The sequence below is a fragment of the Platichthys flesus genome, chromosome 8 (assembly GCF_949316205.1).
Source record: "Platichthys flesus chromosome 8, fPlaFle2.1, whole genome shotgun sequence".
Classification (NCBI taxonomy): domain Eukaryota; kingdom Metazoa; phylum Chordata; class Actinopteri; order Pleuronectiformes; family Pleuronectidae; genus Platichthys; species Platichthys flesus.
Window position 1 is genome coordinate 4,850,221 of NC_084952.1, and position 17,553 is coordinate 4,867,773.

The following is a 17,553-nucleotide window of genomic DNA, read 5'->3' on the forward strand; positions in this document are numbered from 1 at the left end:
ACTGCAGCAACAACCCAGCGCACCGGTATTACCTGGCAACTCACCCAGTAACCGGCCAGCTGTACGTGTCGGACACAAACTCCCGGAGGATCTACCGACCGAAGACCTTGACGGGGACCAAGGATCTGCAGGCGAACGCAGAGGTGGTGGCCGGAACCGGGGAGCACTGCCTGCCCTTCGACGAGAACCACTGCGGCGACGGAGGCAAAGCTCCAGAGGCGTCGCTCACTGGACCCAAAGGTATCGTTTAAAACTGGTGATGATGTCGTACTGAATGGAAGGGGGGGGGGGGGGCGATGAATTGTTCTCAATTTATGTGGACACTGGCGTCTGTGCCAACTCTGAGCCGACAGATTTTCAGATACATATTTTGGTTGTGTTCATTTTTAAGTTAAAAACTAAGCAGGACTATAATCTAAGAATTCAAATCAATGCTTTTATGAATTACAATGGCACCCAGTACAACACACACCTCAACAGTTCCCCTTTGAAACCTCAGTTAAGTCTGCTGGATCCAGAATTTCATCTCATATCATGGATTTAAGTCTCTAAAATAGTTTTTTTCTTTATAATAGCCATTGATTATTCCATGTTAAAATTGGTGAAGGTTCCCCAATCACACTCCTGTGAAAAGCAATGTTGAAAAAAGTGACACAAAAAACCTAATGTTTTCTTTCTTGGCCCGTGTTCCATCCGTCCACAAAGTTGCGTGGAAATCCGTGAAGCCATTTTTGTTGAATCCTGCTGACAATCAAACAAACAAACCTGTACCGACAAACACAGCTTCCTTGGGGCGATGCAATTAAGTCCGTGCAGAGCTGCTGCCTCTCAAAGGAGCTCCTCCAGCTTAATTAACTGAACTTATTCTGCATTTAATCCTGGAAAATGAAGATATTTTTCGTCTCAAACATCTTTTGTGAGTGTCAATAATACCAGCACTGCACATGTCAGTTCCCCGCGACGCACACAACCTGTTGTCCACATTCAAATAGTACATGTGTCATTTGTGCTCAGATTGCCCACTTTTCCCCAATTCTTCTGGATGAAAAGGCCGAGATGAATTGTGTTGCGCCCGTTGTCGCCCGGCTCTGAATGAACAACTCATGCTCTGCCTCAGCTGGGTGATAAGGGCCCTGAGTGAAGGCAACTTGAGGGAGAGCGTCTCTAATGATCGAGTGGGTGGAAGCCCGGGCCAGGGAAGAAACAGCAGATGGCTTCACCCCCCCCCCCCCCCCCCCCCCCTCCCAACCCCCCTCCTCCTCTCAGACATTTGGTGAACTCTGCTCAAATGTGACACTTTTCATCTGTCTGAGAATCTCAGACTGTCAAACAGCCGGCTCCCGAGGTTTCACCGTGGGCTCCCCGGGCTCGTCAATGTTTCAGCAGAAAGCAATCTTGAGCAGACCCGGCCACAGGTCAAACCAAACCACTCACCTTCCCATAGACGCTTTTAAAGACTCCCAATGAAAAATAAATTGTACTCTGGAGGTAAAACGCTACTTCAGAATATTTAAAATCCCCCCTCCGAACCCACCCCCCCCCAAAAAAAAACATAACCTCCCAATATGCAAAATGTTCATGTTCCTGAGATCAGAGTCTCAGTCTGCAGAAATCACCCCAGGGCCACGCTGCGTCAAACACCAATGTGGAGTTTGACCAAATAGTCTCCCCCCCGCATGTAAATCCAAACGGGCTCGGATGCAGCTTACGTCTCGGAGCGGAGACACTCAATCATCGAGACAATTTAGTCCACACTTGTCCCCATGGCAACTGTCTCTCACCCCCTTTCAGTCTAAAATTGGCCGGAGCTGTCATTTCCGCTCCCCGGCTCATTCATTCCCTCAAATGCTCAAATGCTGTGCAGATTGTTGATGATTGCCACTGTCGATAAAAATCTCCCAAACAGTACTGCTCATTGCCCCCCCCCCCCCCCCCCCCCCCCCACACACACACCTCACGAGGTCCTTATTTTAGAGCACGGGGGGGGGGGGTTACGAGACGTGGCAAGTGCATATACGTATATGCCGTATGAATACAGCCTTTCCCACTTCTGCCTGAGAAATTATTTAAAACCAGAAAAGCAGCCGGTGAAATATTGATGGGTGTGCTTTTTGCAGTGACCTGAATAATGGGAAGGCAAGCTTGACACATGTATCCGTCGTGTTCCCGTCCACTGAGTCATGCAAGCGGAGAAGCAGCGTATCCACCTTGTTGTCCTGTTATCACATGGTTTGTTTTGTTCTCCCCCCCCCCTCCTCCTCTCTTACCTGATGTCAACAGGCATCGCCGTGGACAAGAATGGTCTGATTTACTTTGTGGACGGCACCACGATCCGGAAGGTGGACCAGAACGGCATCCTCTCCACGTTCCTCGGCTCCAACGACCTGACGTCGGCCCGCCCCCTGACCTGTGACAACAGCATGGACATCAATCAGGTGACCTGGAGCCTCCCACACGAACCAGAGCGCCGTGAACCCGGCCTCCCACAGAGCCTGTCACAGCACCAACCTGTGCCCCCCCGCCCCCCCGCTTGCTGCCCCTCTGACTCCTGCTTCAGTTTGCTCACCCGTGACTCATCATTAATATGCAGCCTTGCATAACTCCATATATATTTCATATGCAATATATGCTTTTGTTTTTCATGAGTGACAATCTTTCAGGAGCAATTGGTTTTTGAGTGAGAGAAAGACACGCGGGGGCGTTTTATTATTATTTTTTCTATTATAAGTCACCCTACTTTAATAACTAATAAAAAATAATCTTTCCGGCTGCTGTAGGAGGATAATATTAGAATAGGGTGTCATTCGTTTGAACTCGGCTGTTTAGTGTGTTTCAAGGATGTGATCTTTTAAATGATCCTTCAATTTTTTGTTTAATTCGGATATTATAAATTCTGTCTTCTTTCACTAAGTCACCTTGTTATTTCCTGTCGGGGCCAAGGAAGTTTTTTTTTGTTTATGCAACTGAATATTTCCTGTTTAGAATAATATGCTAAATGAAAAGAAATGGCACTTGACTGACAGGTATTACCCTGAATAAAATAGCGGTGACATTAAAGGAAAAAAAGCTCAACATTCTTAGAATGAATTGTTATAGGGAGAGAAAACAACAAGAGATGAAGAAATTGCATTTTTCCTTTTTTCTCTCCTCCTCCAGCTCTAAACAGGAGCAAAGTATTTTTTCTCGGAAAGTACAGCGGGGATAAAAAGATGTTGCTCGGAGGAGGATGTGATTCAGGCAGGAAGTGGGGACGTCAAGTGTTTATTGAAGAGATGAGTTTTCAGGTCACGGCAGATGATAAGCAGGGAGGAATAATTATTCGGTTTTGGGGGCCTTGTTGTGATGTGGCTGGAGCTGAATTAGTGTTTAGTGTTCCACTGGAAATTCAGGATTGAGGACACTTACGCCACACATGATAATGAAGCAGCTCATAATGAAGCAGCACATAAAACCTTCCCCTCAGTGGCTCCTGATGGCGGCCGGCTTTGTCCGACTAAATTTACCATCTACAGTATCTGGGAATGAGGCGACATAAAAGCAGCGGCCTGCCGTTACACAATAGATTGTAGCTCTATGCAGCACAATGGTCATTCAGAGGAGGAGTGCAGGTCCCTGTGCGTAATAGCCCTTTCTCTTTTAAGGGAGTTCCACAGTTTTGAGGACTTACTTAAGATGAATAATGAAGGACAATAAAAAAAAAGGGGTTTTATCATTTTAAACAGGAAGCCTTCGCCGCATCTTCTATTTCCCTTTTCTCTGAAAGTGAGTGAACTGCTGAGAAGGAGATTGCCACAGGATCAGGTTCTGCCGCCTCTTACACGTGTTACATAAGTGGGAGTTTTTGTTTTTTTTGTGGTTGTTTCTTCCTTTGTTTGTTTGCTTTTCCATCCATTTTACTATCCAATTTACATTTTAATTAGTTTTCTGTTTCAATCCAGATCAGCCTCCAAAGAGAAAGAGCACAAACAAAACACTTTAGGAGATAGGAAGAAGTGCGGCATCCAAAGTGCGAGCAGATATCACACGTGTTATCGTGTCCTTTTTAAAAGGTTCGTTAACAATGGGAATACGTTGAAATAATAAAAACAATAAAAGCTAGAAGGAAAATGAAAGGGTGTTTTTGGCAACATGAGAGTATTTTCAAGGTAAACAGAGGAGAAAGAAATCTCTGTCGCATGTGTGGGTGGTGAACGTGAGGCGGGGGGGGGGGGGAGAACATGAAGACAAAGGATTAAGCTTGTCACTTTTTTGCAAATTAACCAAGTAATTTGCTTTGAGCCGGTAAAGACATTGTTTTGGCAAGACTGTATGATCCTCAGGCATCCGAGCCAGAGAATTGGCTCGCTGCAGTTTAACTGGTGGCAGCCTGAAAGGCACCGTGTTTTATTATTGATCACCCTGTGGAGAACAGCACAGTTCACAAGCAGTTTTACAGTTTTAATCCGAACTGCTGTGTATTCGGAGGTCGAGGTCAGTCTGCTGCTGTAAATAAACTTTCCATGCACAGACACATTTTCTGACGAGCAGACTGTAAAAGATCAAAAACACTTCCAAGATGTGGTTAATGTCATTAACCTACTAATTCCACAAATGGACGTGGAACGAATATCTCGTAAACTGGATAAATTGCCCGAGAAAGTGCGGTGGCGTGCGGGTCGGGAAGCTAGTTGTTGATTAACTGTTAGTTAACTGTCTGACCGAGTTGAACCTTAATTTTATATTTAACGGAATAACAGAGCTTTTATTTTGAAGATCAGAAAATCATTCAAACTTATAAACAAGACACACGTGTGAACAGTAATGAAGCAAATTCAGTTTCATTTCATGAGAAACATTGGGTATGAAATCTTCATTGCAGATAAACCAGGTGGGATTAACTCAAAGTTTTCTAACTTCACTCTGCACCAAAGTCTGTTTATAAACAGGAACGTCACGGCACTAGTTTCTTTTAATGTGTGAAGTATATTTTACTTGATTTATTTTTAATACACTTAATTGACCTCAGCCACTCCCCCCCCCCCACAGGGAGTTTCTCTCTCAGGTTGCAGCTCCGGTTAGTGCAGCACAAACGGTGCAGGAAGGCGTGAAGTGCAGGCTCAAGGTTATTTTCTAGCTACAGCACAGTCACACGGGGGAATGAAGAGCTGATACTTTAAATCTCAGTCGCAATATAAATGTTAAGAGTCGGGAATCATCTCATCAATTCGCTGTGGTCAGAATTATGCTTAAAATGTTGGTATCAGTGCTCGTACAAGTTGAGCAATGCGAGGAGGGATTAAACCATTAAGATAAGAGATAAACTTATAAACCCCAGGCTCTATCATCACTTATTATTTCTTTTTTTTCCCTCCTGGCTCGTTGAAATTATACAGTCTAGGTTTGATAAATGTGCATAATGGAGTAGAAAGGCTACACTGTCACTAATATGGCATGTTTGATTCCCACACCAGCTTAATCAACAACTAGATTACATAATATGTAAATTGAGATGTGCGCCATTGATTCCAGCCCCATGTACTGGGCTCGTGCTCCTGCACTTTATTAATCATAAAAAGCAAGAACGAGAAAATATTGAATATATGGGGATATTTAATTAAATCTACCCTGGGTCTGGATTGCTGTGAGTAAGGAGCAATCATATTTGATTTGATTTGTGTAATCACACTGTAATTTCGTCCTGTAGGGGGTTAAAATATTAATCTGATTATGTTCTGTTTTTCAGGTGATTCTGGAGTGGCCCACCGACCTGGCCGTCAGCCCCATGGACAACTCCCTGTACGTCCTGGACAACAACATAGTGCTGCGCATCACAGAGAACGGTCAAGTGAGCATCGCAGCCGGGCGACCCGTCCACTGCCCGCTGGCCGGCCTGGACCGCGGAGTGGCCGGCGGTCAGAGGGCTCAGTTAACCCCTCTAGAATCAGCGGTTTCCATCGCCATATCTTTCCACGGCGCCATCTACATAGCCGAGACAGATGAGAGAAAGATGAGCAGGATCCGGAAGGTTTCTGTGGATGGCGAGATAACGCACTTGGCCGGAGTTCTCTCCGACTGCGACTGCAAGAACGATGCCAACTGCGACTGCTACCAGACAGGGGACGGCTATGCCAAAGATGCCAGGCTCAATGCCCCGTCCTCTTTAGTGGCGGCTCCAGATGGAACGCTTTACGTGGCAGATCTGGGCAACATCCGCATCCGGGCCGTGAGCCGAAACGGGCCAACTTTGACTTCCAGCGCCGGAACATACGAGGTGGCCTCCCCCGACGCCCAGGAGCTGTACGCGTTCGACAGCAACGGCACCCACCAGCACACGGCCAGCCTGCTCACCGGGGACTTGAAGTTCACGTTCAGCTACAGCACGGAGAACGACATCACGGCTGTGACCGACAGCAGCGGAAACACCCTGAGGATCCGCAGGGATCCCAACCGCATGCCGGTGCGTATCGTGGCCCCGGACAACCAGGTGATCTGGCTCTCCATGGGCACCAACAGCCGGCTGAAGACTCTCACCACGCAGGGACAGGAGCTGGTTCTTCTCACCTACCATGGTAACAACGGCCTGCTGGCTACGAAGACTTCGGAGATTGGCTGGACGACGTTCTATGAGTAAGTATGATGGCGACTGGCAAGACCATGATCTGGGCTCTGATTCATTTCAGCCCTCTGCATCCGGTAAAACCCACACATGGCTCAAGTGAAGCACACCTCATACATATTAATGCAAAGATGTTAACAAATCGTCTTTGCATTCGGGCAGATATTGTTAAGTATAAGTCGATAAAAAAAGCAGCATCCGTGCCGGCTCCTCTCAGATCACGATGCAGTTTTAATTGAGCTGTGGAATAGAAATGAACCACCCGTCCCTGACATTGACTTTCCTGCATTCTGTGAAATTATTTATCATCAAACATTTCTTATTTCTAAAAATCTCTTCAACCTAAGCTAAAAGTTGTGTAAGTCAATAAAACACAATGGATGATAAACAAACTGAAATTGTCTTAAATTTAAACATTTTTTTCAAATTGAGCTAAATAAACATACAAAACATATCGATCCTGAATAATTATAAATATAGAAGCATGAATGAATTAGTTCCTAACACTCCTTTAGGAATTTGTGGAAACTTTTTAGTTATTTGAGATTTGTCACGACTGAACAAGGTGATGAGGCAGAGGCTTGAGATCTTTGGCTTTGCTGCTGCAAAACGAATGTATGCTTTATCTTTTATTATTTTTATATTACATTGATTTAAACATGGAGTAGTTAGGACTCAGCCACAGGTCGGTTTTCAGAGGGTTAACTACGCTGCGGTTAAGGAATTAATTCAATTAACTTTTGTATGAGCTGGTTACTCAATAAAAAACTGGGTCTGACTTTATCTTCCTTTTCAATTTTTAGCTGCAACCTAACTGCGTGAGGCACAAAGAGTAAATGTGTGTGACCCTGTGTCTGGTTTCATATCTGAGGTTTACTCTATAATTGGGAACCAAATTACCTGTGAACTGCTCAAGGGTGAACATGTAATTGAAATCTAATTATAAAATGTGCCTCAGATCTATAAAATAGCCTAGTTAAGACTTTAATAACTCGGTGTCAACAACATTTACAACTTTTTCCGAGTAAGTCTCACTGAAAGTGTTGGGGAGTGTGTGGGACGCGATGAGTCGGCGTACATACATTAGAAAAGTAGTCAAATTGAACAAAACGAGCCGTGTCATGTCACATTAGGCCGTGAATGATATGCTCACTATAACTCAAAACAGCAAAGCATTCAGTTGAGATTATACTGACACATCATTCATCCCAAAATAATTGAAATTTATTACACACTGTGTTGGTGAGTGTGCGTAAAAATGATCACTGAGGAGATGTGTCATTCTCCCCCATCAAATATTTGGATTGTGACTTGAGTCGACATCCATTTTTCTCGCGCTCTGAAGAAAGAGAATGTGACTTTTTAATTACAGTGAAGTTCTTACACAACAAGGACAAAAGAGGAGATAATTGAAACCACTGAGTGCCTTGTCATCCCGTGTTCTCTCCGTCACACAGCTACGACAGTGAGGGACGGCTCATGAACGTGACGTTCCCCACCGGCATGGTGAACAACCTGTACACGGACATATACAGCGCGTTGACGGTGGACATCGAGAGCTCCATGTCGGACGAGGAGATCAGCATCACCACCAACACCTCCACCCTCCGTGCCTTCTACACTCTGGCTCAGGGTAAGGGAAATGGCACTCGTCTTCTCCGCGCTATTTTCCGAGGCCGTTATTTGTCATTCTGTCGGGGGGGTCACGGGGGCAATGTTGAGTAAGCTTAAGTCGTGTATCATTACAGCTCCGAGGGTCTGACAGACGACAGTGTAAATGATTACTCTCTCAGCGTGTGGGTTTGGGTGTCAGGGAGACGTATCAACCTTGCGTCTAAATGGTTTCTACTCTTGGCCACAGCCAGATGCTCCGGTTATTTCAGAGCATCACTCACGTTCATTCCTCTGATCTGAAAATCGTCTGCTCCGAGTTCTTAGTATTTAAGATTATAGGTGGAATCCGTTGTCCCTCATCTGACAGCAAATTAGCCTCAGGGGGGAAATGCCCAATGTTTTTAGGGACTTAAATATCAATAACATTCATATGCACAATATATTGCACATATTTTCCTATTGTATGTAATTTATATTAAAGATAAATATCTTTATATTTTTATTTTATATATTGGGTAATTTATTTTTAAGGATGTAATTGTATCGACTCCTCTGCTGTGAGTCACGCTTCCTGCTCACTCCTCACAGATCAGTGTAGGAGCAGCTACCAGGTCGGCTTCGACAACTCGTTGAGGATCACCTATGCCAACGGGATGGACACCCACTACCAGACTGAGCCCCACATCCTGGCGGGTGCCGCCAACCCGACTGTGGCCAGACGCAACATGAGCCTGCCAGGGGAGAGTGGGCAGAACTTGGTTGAGTGGCGCTTCCGCAAAGAGCAAGCCAGAGGGAAAGTTATCGTGTTTGGACGCAAGCTCCGGGTACGTTGGATTTTGTTTTTCCCCTTTTCTCTCTCGAGTGATCTTTGCCACGTTCTGTCCAAACACCAGTGGACGTTTCCCGCTGTGACCTTGCTGAGCATCAGTGGAGGACAGAGCATGGCAGTGACAATATGAGGGGGATCCAGGTTTTCCCACACTGATTATCAGTGTCTAGCAAAGTATATTTACGGCTGCGTCACTGTTGAATAGCTGCAATTCTTTGTGACCATTTAAATTCATGGGGCACATCAACATTTAGTTCTATATATAGAGCATTATCAATATTCCGGAGCCGTACACGAGTTCACCTCCTCTTGTTTCTCCTCAGAATGTGACTCTTAGATTTATGGCCTACACGACTTTATGAACTTAACTTGGGCGATTCCTTTGCCTCACAGTAATTTTCATCTCCAGTAAATTTAGGAGGTTGTGATTTACGCTCACCTGAACAATTGCCAGCGTGTCTCAGTTTAAAGAGCCTCGTGAAGGGGGTGTTAATCTCTGTGACAACTGTAGTGAAAATCAGTGCATTAAAGAGCCTGGCAGACAAAGAGCAGTGTTATCAAAACCAGGAGTGTCTTCTTCATATGGAGCTCCTGTGCAATTTATGTGCAGATGTGCTATTTTAAACAGCTAAGTTATTATTACCAGTAGTTTTATGAGAAGTATTGTCTTTTTCTTTTTTCTTACATCTTCTCATATCAAATCCTAACCCCAGGTGAATGGACGAAACATTCTCTCAGTCGACTATGATCGCACCCTGAGGACCGAGAAGATTTACGACGACCACAGGAAGTTCCTCTTAAAGATTATATACGACACAGCGGGACACCCGGTGCTCTGGGTGCCCAGCAGCAAGCTCCTGCCGGTGAACGTGAGCCGAACGAGCAGCGGCCAAATCAGTGCCCTGCAGAGAGGTCCCACCACTGAGAAGCTGGAGTACGACAGCCAGGGCCGACTGGTTTCCAGGGTGTTTGCTGATGGGAAGATATGGAGTTACACCTACCTAGAGCAGGTGAGCAAATAAAATGACCAGAGGAGGCAATAAAGAAGATGTATCGTCCTGCAGGGAAGTCATTATCGCTGCAGGGTGAATCAAGACCCTGACATGTAGCAGAGGTCACCCTGAAGACACTTATTTTGAAGTAATCACCAGTTCCAATGCGTATAATTCTGCTTATTACGGAGGTACTTAGCAAACGTAGTAATCGTTTCATAGAAACTGCAGATTTATGAGCATCATTCAAATACTTAAGATATACAAATTTGAGTAGATCCAAGGAGAAGTGTAGCTTTTGTTTTTACGAGCTGCACTTCATCTTCACAGTAAACAAGAACAGAGCTTTTCCATGGCAGATATTTGGTCACCGCAGGAAAAGGTACATCTATCAACATGGCTCCACACAGGAGGTCCTGGTTTTATCATGCATCACAATCAGATTTGATGTCAGAAGTCCACAATATACACTCAGCATGCATGGGAGAGAAACACCGCTCTCCACAGATCAGCCGCTCGTTTAGAAACAGAAGTATCCATTAAAAATAAAGACATATTCAATAAACAACAGACTATTAAAGAGAAGGTGATTACGTATTTATGAGTGCGTACATCCACCAAGGCTCAACTGCTCCCTTATGAAACCACATTCAAATAGCACAGTCTAATTTTTATAAGGACCTTGCTCGCATAGTAAATTAAAACAAACCAACCGGAAAAATATAACCACTTTAGCAGAGCTAACAACTTAAAGGTTCAGTATGTATAATTAACTGACATCTAGTGGTGAAGTTGCAAGTTGCAGCAGAACACCCCGCAACTCACCTTCCCCGTCCAAACATGAAAGAGAAATCAAAACTCAAAAGGTGTTTAGTTTGTACAGTCTGGGCTACTGTAAAAAAATATCCTCCATAGAAAGGACCCCCTCCCGATGTTAATATAAAGGTCTCAAGAAAAAGATTGATTACACACTAGTGAAAACATCTCTAGGATGATTTTATATTCCGTTTCTGCCAATAGATCCCTTTCAGCTAAAGTGCAACGGTGACAGCTCATTACTGGTGATCGTTCAGGCTCACTTAAAAATAGCTGCAACAATTAACACATCCGAGAGATGGTTAATGTCTTTAATTACACCTTCACTGTTCCCTGACACGACAACTCAAAACTCTCCGATGTGAAAATGGTCTATTATTAAAAAAAAAGTGTCACCTGGGTTCAGCTGCTGCGAGACGTGGTGTCTAGACTTCCTGCAGGAAGCAGCTGATGGCGGCGGTATCTTTAGATCTGTGCCCAGGCGTGACTGAATTGATTTGGTAGCAGTCTGGACCCGAAAACAAGCCGGACACCGCACGTAAAATAAACCTCCAATCAATTTTACAGAAGCAACAGTAAGAGAGAAGTATAACTGAGTAAATACTGAAACAACACACTGGAACACGAGCCCTAACAGCATTATGCAACCATCAAATCCAATTCTTTCATCTCTTCGGAGAAAACAGTCCAAGATGGATGCTGCCCCCCTGTTTAGATTATTTTAAAATATTCCCAACTGTTATTTAAGACAGCTGAATATTATGTATTCCAGCGGTATAGTTTATTATTATAAAATAAATAAAACTAATGGAAAAATAGTGAGCTAAGCTGCAAATGAGAGTAGCTTTTATTCATTCATGTACATATTTATGATAATTCACATCACCAGATTTTAATTCAGCAGGATTTGGTGCCGGTGAGGTTCAGTCACCTTCAGCTCTCTGCACAGTTAACACTCAGTGCTCCCACCACCTGCTATTTGAGCAATTTCCCTGTGTTGCTTTACCCTCTTTTCAAATTGGTATAAATATAAGAGCCAAACTCTTTTTCATTCATGAAGGTCCCATTTCTGTTTTTGGTACAGGAATTATTATTTTATGCCTAATTATTGAATCATCTGTTGCCCATTGTGTTGTCACTGAATTTAGTAAGTTGTTATAGCTGCACATCTTCCTGACTGAATACTGAAAGCATGTTTGTTTTGTTGGAAACAGTTGTACGATTTGTTTTAAAGGCATAGTATGGTGCAGGTATACTAAGCATAAATAAAAGATGTTAAACTCTATTGATAGGAAAAACGCTATAGAAACACGCAGAGCTCTTTTTGCTCGATGGCCACATCCTTTCATTGCGTGACCTGGAGAGGCCATGTCAACACTCTGACTTAAGGAACACCGAGAGCTCAGGGAGCACAGGGAACCTCGATGTGGTGACGGATGACTGAGCATGACATTTAAACGGAGGAGGTGGCGAACCTATAGAAGAGAAGCCTCACTCCAAATGGCATTTTGAAATATACGAATTACACAAGTCTCTATAAATATAAAGTGATCAGTGTAAACATTGCTCATGGTAATAAATGTAATGATCGTACAAGATGATCATAAAAAAAATTTTGTATCTTAAGCAAATGTTTGTTACAGCAGTCTATATTTTTCAATGCATTTCTTTGGACTCAAATCTAACACTGCATATATTCTGCAAATGAGACAATTTGCAGCACCATCGTAATAGTTAACACCAGCTTGTGCATTTTTCATATTCTTTTCTCAAACAGAAAGTTTCTATTCACTCTGCTTGCGCTCCACATGTATTATGTATAAAAAATGTGCAACTCTAGTAGACACTTGCTTTTTTGTTCTTCTCCCCCTGCAGTCCATGGTGCTCCTGCTCCACAGTCAGCGACAGTACATATTTGATTTCGACTCTCTCGACCGGCTTTCTGCTGTCACCATGCCGAGTGTGGCCCGCTACACCATGCAGACGATCCGCTCGGTGGGATACTACAGGAACCTGTACCACCCCCCAGAGAGCAACGCCTCAGTGGCTGTGGACTACAGCGAAGACGGCCTCCTGATGAGAGTAGCCCACCTCGGCACGGGACGCAGGGTCCTGTACCGGTATCGCAGGCAGAACAAACTGTCAGAGATCCTGTACGACAGCACCAGGGTCAGCTTCACCTACGACGAAATGGCGGGCGTGCTGAAGACCGTCAATTTGCAAAATGAAGGCTTCATCTGCTCCATTCGTTATCGGCAAGTCGGCCCCCTGGTGGACAGGCAGATTTTCCGCTTCAGTGAGGACGGTATGGTCAACGCGCGCTTCGACTACACGTACGACAGCAGCCTGCGTGTCACCAGCGTGCAGGGCGTCATCAACGAAACGCCCCTGCCCATCGATCTATACCAGTTCGACGACATCTCGGGGAAGATTGAGCAGTTTGGGAAGTTCGGGGTCATCTACTATGACATAAATCAGATCATCTCCACGGCGGTCATGACCTACACCAAACACTTCGATGCACACGGACGCATCAAGGAGATCCAGTACGAGATCTTTCGCTCACTCATGTACTGGATCACCTTCCAGTATGACGACGTCGGCCGAGTCACCAAGCGGGAGATCAAGATTGGTCCCTTTGCAAACACCACCAAGTACAGCTACGAGTACGACGTGGACGGACAGCTCCAGACTGTGTACCTGAACGACAAGGTCATGTGGCGCTACACCTACGACCTTAACGGAAACCTGCACCTGTTGAATGCAGGAAGCAGTGCCAGACTTCTGCCTCTGCGCTACGACCTGAGGGACCGCATCACCCGTCTCGGAGATATTCAGTACAGAATGGATGAAGACGGTTTCCTCCGTCAGAGAGGAGCAGAAATATTTGAGTACAACTCCAAAGGACTCCTGGTGCGGGTTTATAGCAAGAGCGCCGGCTGGACGATTCAGTATCGCTACGACGGACTCAGCCGCAGAGTTTCCACCAAAACCAGCTTGGGCCAACACCTGCAGTACTTCTACGCAGACCTGAGCTACCCGGCCAGGATTACACACGTATACAACCACTCCAGCTCAGAGATCACCTCGCTCTATTACGACCTCCAAGGCCACCTGTTCGCGATGGAGATCAGCAGCGGGGAGGAGTTCTACATTGCCTGTGATAACACCGGCACACCTCTGGCTGTCTTCACCAGCAACGGACTCCTGGTCAAACAGCTGCAGTACACGGCGTACGGCGAGGTCTACTTCGACTCCAACCCCGACTTCCAGCTTGTTCTCGGGTTTCACGGAGGACTGTACGACCCCCTGACCAAGCTGCTGCACTTTGGGGAGCAGGACTACGATATAATGTCGGGAAGGTGGACGCTTCCAGATATATCTACTTGGAAGAGAGTTAGCAAAGATCCTGCTCCTTTTAATTTATACATGTTCAGAAATAACAACCCCATCAGCAAGGTCCATGAAGTGCGAGAGTATGTGGCAGGTAAGAGATATTGCAGTTGAACCTGCAGCTATATTTTCTGCAGAGGAATTTCTCCACAAATTATTTTATCTGCAAATGCGTTGTAACCTGGAACTTTCTGCCTTTCATCTCTTTTTCCTTCCACAGATGTGAACAGCTGGCTGGTAACCTTTGGCTTTCATCTTCACAACACCATTCCTGGGTTTCCAGTCCCGAAATTTGATTTAAGCATGCCATCCTACGAGCTGAAGAAGAGTCAGCTGTGGGATGATCTGCCGGTGGGTACAATTAACATCTTGTGTGCATGTTAAACATAAATATTCTGAATACTGGAAAAGAAAACAACTATTAAAGAGGTAAAATGCTTATTACAGTGTCAGAGTTCAGACAAAGAAGAAAGAAAAATACTTTGTCTTCTACACCAGTATTTTGACGCTGTATTTCAAAGAATATCAGTTTTAATTGGGCCATATTTGCATAATAATACACAAAATAAGCTAAGAGTACTTTCCTCTTACTGGTTTTAGTAACCAGCTGAACACACTTTCACACTTTCTCACTTTATATATATGATATTTTGGTGCTGCTATTGTTACACCAATCTGAGATCTGGAGATATTTATGCCAGGTTTCTTTGGTCTGATGCTTTTACACTAAAAGTGTTGCAGTAAAATTGTCATGGGAGATTTATCTGCTTTTGGTCTGAGAACACAGCTTAAAAACACCATTATCTCAGACAGGGAGGAGAAACTGTCTGAAGCAGAGCAGGAGCCGGTTCTAAATAGCATGGAGAGCCGGGTTGTGCCATGTTCAGGCGTTAACGTTTCACTGCACTTTTCCTGCAGTCTATCTCTGGGGTCCAGCAGGAAGTAACCAGACAAGCACACTCCCTCTTGTCATTCGAGCGGCTGCCGGAGGTCCATCTCAGCCGAGGTCGCAGGGGTGAAAAGTCTTGGCTGTGGTTCTCTGCGGCGATGTCTCCCATCGGAAGAGCAGTCATGTTCGCCATTTACAAGGGCAGCATCCACACCCACACACTCAACGTGGCGAGTGAGGACTGCATCAAGGTTGCGACGATCCTGAACAACGCGTTCTATCTGGAAGACCTCCACTTCACCATAGAGGGACGGGACACGCACTACTTTGTCAAGCCGGGCCTTCCGGACGCCGACCTCGCCGCGATGCACCTCACTAGTGGGCACAAGACTCTGGAGAACGGCGTCAACGTAACCGTCTCCCAGTCCACCACGGTCATGGATAGTCGGACTCGCCGTTTTGCAGATGTGGAGATTCGCGCTGGGGCTCTAGCTCTCCACATCCGATATGGATCCACGGTGGACGAGGAGAAAGCGCGGGTGGTTGAGCTCGCTCGTCAGCGCGCCTTTGCGGGAGCATGGGCGAGGGAGCAGCAGCGAGTGCGGGAGGGTGAGGAAGGGGTGCGCCCCTGGACAGAGGGAGAGAAGAGGCAGCTTCTGAGCAGTGGGAAAGTGCTGGGGTATGATGGGTACTATGTGCTCTCCATCGAGCAGTACCCAGAGTTAGCAGACAGCGCTAATAACATTCACTTTCTTCGGCAAAGTGAAATTGGGAAAAGGTAACACTACACCGTTCAATTTCTGCCAAAGAGACAAAGTCTTGGTAGAGACATGCCAGCGGACGAAATGAAGAGCAGCTGTAATCAAAGGTTTGCCGATATGTATCCCGAGTGTCCATGTGTTTTTTTCTATAAAACAAAAATACAAAGAAAAAAAAAAATACAGACGGTCAAAAGCAATGCTGTGCATTGTGATCTAGGGACTACAGAGTAAATGTATAACTACACCAAGCCTTAATATGGCTTTTACAGGTCAGTTTCTCTGTAGCACAAGCCTTCTGGACTCTCAATCAGAGACATAGTTGTGTGTTTGGGAAACCGTGAGCTAGTTTTAGGTGTCTTCTGTTGTTGTTTTTTTGTTTTTAATCAAGAAAAAGTCTGTCTCAACAGAGTATTCTAAGAGCAAAGGAAATGTTTACATTATGCATATCTGCACTTCTCTGGAAGTACAGGGCTCATGAGTTCACACGCCCCGAGCGAGCAGTGTCCTTGAGCGAATGTTTTTTTTTTTTGTTTTTTTTTTTCAAATCAGAGACTTCTGACATTAGAGATATCCTCACCAAACAGCCACTATGTATACCAGATTTAGCACTGTAAACATTGACATGTCTTATTCTCTTGAGATGCTTTTAAACTGAAAAAAATGAAACGTTTCTTTGTTTAAATACCCAATATTCATCGTGGAAGAAAAAGGACAGCAAAGGTATGACGGACTCTCTCTGGGGAGGAGAAGGCACAGCTGTGTCCTGGACAGCACAGGGACACCATGTTTTGTAAATTATGCAAGAGTTTTATGCTGTTTTTTTAAGAAACTGAATAAATGTCTGTACTAGTCATATTAACAGTAATTTATGTTGTGTTTATACATATAAAAAAAAAAAAGCTCCATCAGATTTAGATGTTTTTTTTTTTTATTTTATTTATTTTCCAGACATGCTTTTCGTTTTCTTTTCAGTTACATTCCTTCCAATGTGGCTGTGGGGCTTCTTCACAATGCTCTGTTTAAGTAATTAACAGAAACCTGTGCATGTGGTGACAAGTATTTTTACAAGTGGTGATGTATCTGTAACATGCAGTCAACTATTATTTCCACTAAATTTAATGTTTGTTGGGCATAATGCCTTTTGACCTGGCTTCCTGTCCAATGAATATTTCATCAACACAAATATTTCATGAAACCATTGCGCGCATAAGCAAGGTCACAGCAGATCCAAATATAGATCACGTCGATATTCTCGGTAGGTATGGTTTTTTTTTTTTTACGTTTGAATGTTACATGCACTCATGGATTAAAATGATATTGGGGTTTCTTTTTCGGTGTGTCGTTTTTGTGAACAACTTCTTTTTGTTTTGTTCTCATCTCACAGATAAACTGCTCAGTTTTAAAATAAATATAAGAAGTGAAAGACTTGGAGGTGGTGAGTTACTTGGACACTAATTTGGATATAGTGCATTCTTTAGGAAGTCTTGCCAGATATTTGCGTTTCTATCTATATGTTCTCAGTATTTCAAAAAACATCCAAATTACATTAATTCCTTAAAAAGACATCTTCTGCTCTGAACTGAAATATAAGGTCATTTTCGGCATCAATTGCCTGAAATGTGGAGCGCTTCCGAAAATAAAATGACCTAATCCACGCATTCAGC

The 17,553-nt window shown here is 44.4% G+C and overlaps 1 protein-coding gene across 1 annotated transcript in view; it reads left to right on the plus strand.

Annotated features, from left to right (window-relative positions):
• The window catches only part of si:dkey-237h12.3 (teneurin-3), a 140,045-nt gene extending 122,780 nt beyond the window's left edge, over positions 1-17,265 (plus strand). Inside the window, exons 22-30 of the mRNA XM_062393972.1 lie at positions 8-240; positions 2,281-2,435; positions 5,723-6,606; positions 8,053-8,228; positions 8,798-9,033; positions 9,752-10,048; positions 12,722-14,333; positions 14,460-14,590; positions 15,158-17,265. Coding sequence (XP_062249956.1) covers positions 8-240; positions 2,281-2,435; positions 5,723-6,606; positions 8,053-8,228; positions 8,798-9,033; positions 9,752-10,048; positions 12,722-14,333; positions 14,460-14,590; positions 15,158-15,910 — 4,477 coding nt within the window. The 3' untranslated portion in view covers positions 15,911-17,265. The remainder of the gene's footprint in view (positions 1-7; positions 241-2,280; positions 2,436-5,722; positions 6,607-8,052; positions 8,229-8,797; positions 9,034-9,751; positions 10,049-12,721; positions 14,334-14,459; positions 14,591-15,157) is intronic.
• The last annotated feature ends 288 nt before the right edge of the window (positions 17,266-17,553 follow it).